The following is a 10,255-nucleotide window of genomic DNA, read 5'->3' on the forward strand; positions in this document are numbered from 1 at the left end:
TTTAAATTAAATGTGATTTTACTTGTGGCACAGTAATTGAATTCCATGGCCTTGTGTGAAAAGTAGAAATGAGGAGTCTATCTTTAAATTGTCTCCCTACCACTCTAAAAATAACAAAGAAACAAAATTTCAAGCAAGATGCATTAATTGGAATAGAAATCAGATATTCTGTAGTACGAGGAAGAGGATGGGAGTTGCACTCGAAGGCAGTCCTGTATTTTGATAGTTGTAGGAAAAATTTTGAATTTTGTAAAAATTAGGGGACAGTCCTTTATTTTCTAATGTCATTCAATGTGTCATTTTCTTCTGTCTTACAAACATACAAGCCCTGATTCTGTGGCAATGAATAGGGAGTCAAAACAGACTGGCAACTTCACCATGCTTCTGATTTTGGATCTTGAGAGCGCAATGGCATACCTCCTCAACCAGTCAGACTGAACTGTTAACGAAGCATGTACAGTTAAAACCAGGAGGTGCTAGAGCGTTCGATTCAATGTTAAGTTATGCATAAAAAGTTAATGAGAAAGAAAGATGAAATTAAGATAGAGATAAAACAGTCATTACAAAAAAGATTTTCAAAAACTTTATATTTCCAACTAGTTACAAAATGACAGAGGGAGGTCTTCCCCACTGTAATAAGACACCAAATTGACTGATTTACAATGAGTGTAGTTAATTTGATTTAACTAAAGCAATATCTATTATGCATCTCCTGTACATTTACATTTCTCAGTCAAGTCAAAATGACAGCAGTAATTTACAAATATCACCACTAAAATTTCACATACACTTGAACTGAGAACTGTAACATTTTCTGCTGTGTTTTGTGGGTATCTAGTGCAAATTCAGACCCTTTTGCGTGTTAAGTCAATGAGAGAGATACATTTAGAATGAAGGCTTGAGGAGGTGGGCATAATGCAGAGCAGCTTCCTGATTTGCATTTAACTACATCCATGCAGACACCAAAATCTGCAGTGCTTTTTATTCTTTAATAATAAAAAGCCCTGAAATCTTCACTATTGTTTCTACTGTAAACCCCAAGCTATTACTGTGTTTCTTTTACAATCAACTCTAAATTTCAGTCGATTATTCCTTGAAGTTTGTCCTCTTTCACTTCTTTATTCATTCATGGGATGGTGGCATCACTGGCTAGGCAAAATTTATTGCCCACCCCTAAATTGCCCAGAGGGCTGTTAAGGGTCAAGCACATTGCTGTGGGTCTGGAGTCACATATAGGCCAGACTGGATAAGAACGTCAGTTTCCTTCCTGAAAGGACATTATTATTTTGACAAACGCTGTGCAGGCACAGCTAGAATCTAAAGTAAATATTCCAGCAGTTCAGATTCTTAATACCAACAATGCAACTGGAATATTATACACAATGCATGCAGACTCCTCAGACTACAAAATCTGAAATTATCCATCAATGTCATAATTCTGAAAATTTTCTCTGGGGTTTCCTCGGAGTTTCAACCCGTCAAGATAAACTTCAATTAAGGCATTAGAAAAGGTAGAAGACAGCATGATGGACTAACCATGCTGTCATGGAATGGATATTTGTTTAATTTATTAGGTTAAGGTCCTTACTTTGAAGGATAGCAACTTCAGTTAGAAAGAAACAATGTGATTTAATTTTTTTTCAGAAAATTCCAGTACCATCTAGTGGCCATGGCTTTTAATTACATTGTGCTTTCTCATAGATGTGAATGCAACCATTTACCTAACCACAGGTAGTTAAAAATCTGAATTTTTTTAGATTCCTACAGCGTGGAAACAGGCCCTTCGGCCCAACAAGTTCATACCGCCCCTTGAATGGTTTGTAGAAAGACAATAAAGCTTCCTTTATGCATGCAAGTGGACAAATAAAGTTGTCATAACTACTTAAATATATCAGTGCATGTAATATAGATTACTAGCCCTTTCCATTTTATTAGAAAGAAATACATCAAATGTTGGCATAACTATTTGCTATCTGTATTTTAGCAAGTGGGCTTAGCTACTCAAGTGGGCACGTGTTCAAACCTTTTTTAGATTTCTGGGGCAAGAGGCTTATAGGCAAAGAAAGCTGTAAAGAAGCACTTCACGGTGCTGAGTCACAGAACAAGGTAGAAAATGATGTGCTTTAAATCGCGTCAGATTACCCACAAATCTGCACATTCTTTGGTATTGACTATCATTGGAACTCTCAATAAATAAATAATGAATTTTTTTTAAAAGCTGAACCACGTATAAACCACTTCATATTATAGACAAAATGTGGAAACAGTCTCTTTAGCTAATTTCTCTGTTGATGTCAAAAGTCTCCTTCATGTGAACAATTATTCAGACATAAATTTACTGCTCCTATTTTCATAGCTGTCCAGTTTCTTATCTTGTTTGGGATCTAAAAGCAACGTTTTGAGTATTAGTTGGACCTCCAACACTGATTCCTACAATGCAAATCAGTATTAAGAACTCGTGCAATTTTCCAGGTCTTCCATGTACGAAGACAAGCAATAATTTATTCAAAAATTGCATATCAGGAAATGTGCTGCAGGTTAAGCATTATGCTTTATTCGGTTATCAGGATTTTCATAATAACAAAAAGATCAAACTTGTAAGAATTATCTGACATTTTCATACATAATCACCAAAATGACAATTAGTCATTTGTCTGCATCCAAACACTCCTGGCATTTCTACTTAAAACAGAATAAAATATTTTTGTTGAAGTTATATAACATTCCTATACTAATTTTGAAAATTTAATCATTACCATCAAAAGGCCACATGCCCAATTACCTATAAAAAATCAGAACGTCCTTTCAGGGATTTCCGTTATATGTTTCACAAGGTAATTAGGTGGCTTTTGCTGCTGTGTCATACATAATTAGTAATATTTCTCTTATAAATAATATCTTATTTGTGGAGAAAGAATGATGCATATACTATGTGCAAACATGCTCTAGATTTAAAACAGTCACAATTTCCAACTGCAGTATTGAACAATTCCTGACAACTTATAATGGAACTTTAAACAAAAATCAACCCCTTAATATTTAAACACTTAGGTGGTATATTTCCAAGTGATGACATGGAAGTGCCGATGTTGGACTGGGTTGGAAGAGGTCAAAAATCACAGCACAGTCCAACACGTTTATCTGAAAACACTAGCTTTTGAAGCGTTGGTCCTGGAGATGTAAAGGGAATTTCATATTCCTAACAGACCATTTACAATCAGAGATAGCCCACTCACCATTTAAATACTGCTACTAAACAACTGAATAAAATTTCATTGCACTTTTACTAATTCTCTACAAAGCAAAATAGATGTTGAAAAAAATCTGCACTCATTATATGTCACCCGTCACTAACTGAATGGAAAAATGAAATTGGACATCAACAACTCTCCAGTGATAGGAGGTAGTTCTGACCACAATGCTACTGTTATAACATCAGGTGTTAAGTTTGTGCTGAATCATAAAATTAGACCAAATACTTTATTACATATAACTAGAAGAAAACTATCAAAGTCAAAAAAGCATATTGTCTGATTTCCAATTGTCTTTTCAAGAGCCTCAAGTTGGCAGATGCTCCCTCAGAGCATCTCACCGCTTACCCCCACCCCCCCAATACTTATAGTGATATGAGGGATGATAAAACTTTTTACCGTACTTTTTTGTAAAAATACATGTGACAATAAATTGCTATTCTATTCTATAGTCTTTTAGAATTTAATCTTGAATTCACCAAACTGCTAGTTTTAAATTTTTAAACTACGTAGATGATGTCCTGTACCTCAACTAGCTCTTCACCTATGTTGCTAATTTGAAACACAATTCCCAACAACTGACATCAGAGAGAAAAAAATCTTGCAATTACTGGAGATCTGAAAATAAATTAGGAAAAAGAGACAAAAATGTAGATGCAGTCAAAGAGGAATTCTACTCCTCTTTAAAGATGCTAAATCCCATGTAATTTTTTTCGTACTGTTCAGCAGTCAATTCCAATTATACAGAACACCATGCTTTCCTTTACAAGAAAGGTACTTCTCAGTTTTCTTCATTAAGTCTATTGGTAGAATAATGTGTTCTTACTTCAGTATTGAGAGACTCATTAACATTTTTACATGGTTGATGATACTAAACAATGCACCCGAGGTTGCTTACAGAACACAACACATAACCAAAAAGAAAAATGCTGTGTTAAACGAGCACGTGCAAAAACTGAGCCAGAGTGGCAGCTGCCCAAAAAGTGTTGTAAATTGAAAAGAATTTGACCAAATCCTGGGGGATGGGGCACCGGAATCGGGGGAGGGTGGTGATGGGGAGTTTGGGTGGGATGCTCTTCGCACAGTCAATGTGGACTTGTTGGGCCAAATGGCCTGTTTTCACACTGAAGGAATTCTATTCAATTCTATTCTTAATCTCCCATGTGTTTTTACAACACAGCCCATAGCATTTGCTCGATCCTTCACAACCAATCATAAAAGGTAATGATAAATTAAACGTCAGTGTAAAGAAGAATTGAGGTTGATTATTAGTGTTTGAATAGCTGCAAGGTGGAGTCAGCCAATTTATAGGCCAATTTAATGAAACCAATACAACTAGTTGGGCTCAGAAAATGGTGTTTCCTTATACTCGCAGTTGACTTATATATGCCACCCACCTACAGTATCAATTTAGGAAGCTGAAAGAAAATCAGCACATGTACTGACAAATGCTGCTAAGAGTACTGATCTTCAATTAAATGCAAGTTCTTCCTAAAAATGTTCACTGTTGTAAATTATTAAAGCAGTTAGAAGGCCATCAGTTCTTTTTCATGTCTTCAACACCATGATCTCCTTCAGTCCTACGACACCTTTCAGATCTGTTTCACTAATTCTGATACCTTCAGCATTTCTGACTGGAATTACTCTTCTGTTGGTGGTTGCCAAAGATTTTAGTTCCAAAGCTCCCTTCTTTGCATTTATCAAATCCTTTGTCTTTCCTTCTTTAAAACACCCATTAAAACCTAACTCTCTAATCCAGCTCTTGCCTAACACCTGTTTACTTGGTTTGGTGTCAAATTTTGTTCCATACCACTCCTATTGAGTTCTGTGGGAAATTTTATTGCAGTAAAAATTCTATAAGTGAAATTTGTTGTTGTAATCGCTTAAAGCAGATCACACTATTGCTTAGATTAATTTTTGTCTGATGTATAACGGGATAGAAAAAAGATGTTGATAATTCCTAAGTATTTCAGAACGTACCTGATGGACTGGGAAATAAGAAATGTATTTGGTTGGATCAGGTGATCTAATAGCATGTGCTATCTCTTCGCAGCAGGCCAATGTCTGCCAAGGCTCGTCTGCATTCATCCACCACTTCCTCCCCTGGGAAGAGCAAAAGTATCTTAGATACACAGACACATTATTTTGTGTAAACATCATTAATCAAGGGCAAACGATCTGCACTTACTCTCGTTCCTTGATCTTTTGGCACTTGGATGCTTTCAAACATTCAAGACAAAAACAATTTCTACAACAAACTGTGTTACACTGAAACATGGATTTTACTTTTCATTTTAAGTCGCAAGGATTTTAGCATAGTATTTATGAAATAAAAGTTTTGAAATGCTAGAAATATAAATGAGTGGCTTATATGTAAATGCAACTTTCACGAATGAGGGTTTACATAATTTAAGCTTTCCACATAATTCTAACTGAATGCTTTGGATCACCACAGTTTTTAATAAAATGTAAGACCCTTTTTAATTTGCAGTCACAGATCTTCATTGAAAGTACACATCGGACCTCAACTTTTCGAATAAGAACGTTATTTCACAGAATAAGTCGACATGCCTACTTTTAATCCATACTTAATGAATTAGTTTTATTCCAGCTTTACTTTCTTCATTATTTCATCTACATGCTTGCTTTTATCATCTTTCAAATTCCTTATTTGTCTCCTGGTGGGCAAGGTTTCATGTCTGCTACGTGACTATCTTACAACGCCATAATTGAATATGGGTACTGTCCATTTATTCTACAACCTTTTGGCTGACTCTGGGATTATTAATTCATTCACGTTAGCAAAAGTTTGATAATCATGAATCATTTTCTCAAACAGTGGTGAATAAAAGTAACAGCAAATCTAAGGATTCTATAAAACTTATAATGGAATACAGCTGATATAAAAATAGCAATCCCTTTTAACTACTCCATTGCTTTATATCCGTAGAATATCAAGAAGCACATTTCACTGTCAATTTTAGTTGCAATTTTCAAACAAGATGCAATAACAACTGTTAAAAAACAGCAGATACAGGAAATCTGAAACAAAAACAGAAATTGCTGGAGAAACTCAGCAAGTATAGCAGCATGTGTGGACGGAAATCACAGTCAATGTTTTGGATCCAGTGACCTTTTATCAGAACTCTCACCGTTCTGATGGGTCATTGTATCTGACATGTTGACTCTGACATGTTGACTCTGCTTTCTCTCCATAAATACTGCCAGACTTGTTCAGTTTCATCAGCAATTTCTGTTTTTGGTGCAAAAACTTGAAAGTGCAGATAATAACATTTATTTGATTGACTGGCATCGTTGAAATAATATTCACTTACTGTTAAAGGATTATCTGCTGAATCCAAGATGTTGTCCATTACTTCGTCAGCATAATCAATTCTCTCTTTCAGGGAACACTTTTTCTTAAAGCCAGTTAAGTTAACAAGATGAACTTTCAACCAATTTAATCCATGTTCTCCCAAGGGCTTTCCTTCTGCAAATAATAATACAGCACGAGTGACATCACTGCCCAGGTGGTTAAAATATGGTGGGCAGGGGTATGTCCTTCCTCGAAAATCCATGTTGTGAGGAAACCAAAATATGTCATCTCTGACATGATTGGCAATGGAAAGCTTGTAAAGGGCATCCATTCGAAGACTGTGCATTTCAGCTGCCCTTTTCTTGACCCAAGCTATCTTCTTTTTCAATACAGACTTGGCTGCTGGACTAATGTCAGCTTTTGGGTCATACTTGGGCATGTGTGGTGCTTCTGAAAGTGGAGGTGGAATCTCCAGCTTCTCATTTCCTTTATCATTAAAAATAGAAATAATTAAATCAAGCATTGGTTTGTTAACCTTCCAAGCACAGTTACCAAGTTGATTTAAAGAATCCAGCACTGGATGCAAGTCACTACTCTTGCATTTCTCCAAGAGTAACTGATGTTGAAGAGCCCCTTCCATGCACCGCATTAATTTGGTGGGTGCCAGAACATAGGCTCCAAACCGAGGCGAAGTCCACGGGACAGGAGCACAGACCATTGGCATGACACAGGAGTCAAAGATTAAAGTTGTCTCAGCAGCTTCTGAAAGGAGCTCAGTTAGAATAGGATGTGGCTTGATGAATCCAATCTGCAAAAATATAACAAATAGCTTATACTGAAAACAATAAACCAACCTGCTGCACTCCCCCACCCAATTTGATGAGTTGGAGAGTACTTCCCAACATTTTGATTTTATTTCAAATTTCTACCATTTATATACCTTTTAAAAAAAAGTCTCTACTCGATGTATATTTTTCAAACATTGAAAATCATATGTATCTGATTTCCCTGAAAGTTTCCCTCTCCTGAACCAATTAATTTTATACATCTTGAAGATTCCTCTTTACTTCTATTGCATTTTATTGCAGTATGATAGCAAAGTGCCTTTTGTAAAGATGTGGATACACAGTTTTTTTTCCCTCCCACTCCAAACTCACACCCTGAAATAGTTCACCTATTTTGTCTGAGCAACCAATTGAACACTGAAGGACATCATCACATCCACAGATGACAAACGTTGATGGCTGAAATGGAGGCTGCAGATAAGGATCCTGCCTTATCAATGTTAAGATTCAGATTTTAATTTTATCTGATTATCATTCTGAATAGCACAAATTCATGTCTTTTACTTGACATTGACCATGAGACCAACCAAACAGAGTTTTAAATTCAGTAAAAGAAACCCTAAATGTTCTGGATTATGAAGAAATTATGCATTTGGTATGGAGAATAACTATTCAGCAACCCACAACATTCACCACGTCACCTTACGTGCTCAACTAATGGAAGATAACATTCAAATGAATATTGGCACAAGTTCTGCTAAGGAAAGACCCTGTTTGAGAAGCTAAAGTTGTTTAATAAACATGCTGTCACTTAAAACATTCCTAATCTGCAAACAGATTTTCAACTTCTGCAAATCTAAGTTGCCAAGAGCAAGAACACTACTTATCTCTAAGATCCCAAAGAACTATGGTGAACAAGGGATGACCAAAAAAGTTTCAGAGGCACAAAATAGATAATGGGAAAGGAAGGAACTGCATACAAAACACAGCTATAAAGTAAAATATTCCACTGTCATCTTCTTAGACGGTTCTTTGGCACTGAGGGCAACTTGCTTTCACTCAGGTTTAATTGGGATCTGCAGATTCTACCAAGTAGAATGGGTTGTATTTGAAAGATCTGGATAAATGAGTTGTTTTGCGGTTTACTCCTTCCCTCCAATACCTTAACTTCAATTCTGCAAATGCCCAACAAAAGCTCCTTGATACGTTTGGTGCCTTCCTGCATAAGCCGTCACCATTTTGGCTGGTCGCAAGCCAAGCTATGAGGTGATTAGTTTTTCTGACCTTTTCAGGGATTCTACGAGGACATTAACACATTTCCACTATGCTACTTGGAGTATACTACGATGAACAAATTTCAGGTAGAACGGTTGCTTTGGGATTCTGGTTTCAGGTAACTCACGCCTCTACATACTTCAGAGACTTGGACAAGCCACAGCAGGCACCTTAAACCACAGACAAGTATTACCAGCAATACCTTTAAAAGATCCTTTAAATTTGATGGCAATAAAAACAATCCAACAGCAGCACCATCTCAAGTCTAAGCTGCCCAGCATCCAGCTAATCATTCAGAACTAGTTACACTGGACAGGACATTATGTTTGTTTTCCGTTGTAATAGATACAAGATAGCAAGAGGTTTCACCCCATGGACTGCCACTTCCAATCAATGAAAGGCCAAAAAGATACAAATGTAGGCTAGGTACCTTCATATCAATTGTAAATCACTATTCCTTCAATGATGACAAAATCCCAGAATTCTCAACTTAATAGTGCAGGAGTATACCTTTGTCACGTAGATTTCAACAGTTCAAGAAAGTAATCACCATGCAAGAGCAACTATGGATGGGACTGAAATGTTGGTACTGTGACAAAAACACACATTTGAAGAATATTTAAGTAATTTTTGGCAAAATAATTCTCTAACTCGTTTTAGGTATGATTGTGTGAAACAAAAAAACTATAATGGACTTACTCCACAATTCCAGCTGACGAAAAATGGAACTAAAGCCAATCTTTGCACACTTTTATTAACAGTTATGCATTTCACGTTTAGACATCTTAACCCAACAACTAATTTTTCATCTGGGCCTATTTACACGAGTTCAAATGAATCTCTTGTTAAGGCCCACTGCCTGTACACAATTAAACATGATTAATATGCAATTAACAGAAGAATAAATTGTAACAATGGGCTAGTGGCATTCTGCACTTTTGAAAGTAAAGCAGATGAAAGACTAAACAGAAATCTGATGAATGACTAGTCTTACTTTCAGATGCTGAATGAAAGTGCAAATTTCTAGAAACCTCTCTTTCTTGTGTTACTCCTTCAATTTGCAGGAAAAACGCAACTCTTCATTAGCCATTACAATATGTAGTATACTTAAACGCTTTAACCATTTAAGCAGACTGACACTGTTATATTAATTCTGTTAGTATAAGTCAATAACTCATTCACAAATGAAGTTTAAAAATGGGCAATTTATTAATGATCAAACTTTGTTTCGGTCTTTTAAGTTTTCTTACTTGACCTTTGTAAGTGATATGTCTTAAGGGCGGGCTAATCTGGATGTTAAATATTACCGGTCACTAGTCATCCAATTAAGATCGAAAAGGAAAACAAAAGAGGGTTGGCAGTTTTAGTTATGGAGAGCATTACAATATTGGGAAAAGATAACATTTCCTTGGACAGGATACATCTCAGATGATATTTGATTGAAGTTTTCAAAATCATGAGGGGCGTGGGCACGGTGGATAGGGAAAAACTATTTCCATTACAAAACTGAACAAGGGCCAGAGGTTTGTAAATTCTTTCCTAAAGGAGGAAATGCAAGTGAGAAAAAAACTACTACACCACAAGTTGTTACGATATGGAATGCACTGCCTGTGAGTGAGGTAGGGGAA

At 36.2% G+C, this 10,255-nt stretch overlaps 1 protein-coding gene across 2 annotated transcripts in view; it reads right to left on the minus strand.

Moving 5' to 3' along the window:
* The window catches only part of polrmt (polymerase (RNA) mitochondrial (DNA directed)), a 97,880-nt gene that overhangs the window by 39,622 nt on the left and 48,003 nt on the right, over window positions 1–10,255 (minus strand). For both annotated transcript variants that reach the window (XM_048559887.2, XM_048559889.2), the window contains exons 10-11: window positions 6,587–7,375; window positions 5,232–5,354 (exon numbers count right to left, since the gene is read on the minus strand). In XM_048559887.2, the coding sequence (XP_048415844.1) occupies window positions 5,232–5,354; window positions 6,587–7,375 (912 nt within the window). The remainder of the gene's footprint in view (window positions 1–5,231; window positions 5,355–6,586; window positions 7,376–10,255) is intronic.

The sequence above is a fragment of the Stegostoma tigrinum genome, chromosome 30, assembly GCF_030684315.1.
Source record: "Stegostoma tigrinum isolate sSteTig4 chromosome 30, sSteTig4.hap1, whole genome shotgun sequence".
Classification (NCBI taxonomy): Eukaryota; Metazoa; Chordata; class Chondrichthyes; order Orectolobiformes; family Stegostomatidae; genus Stegostoma; species Stegostoma tigrinum.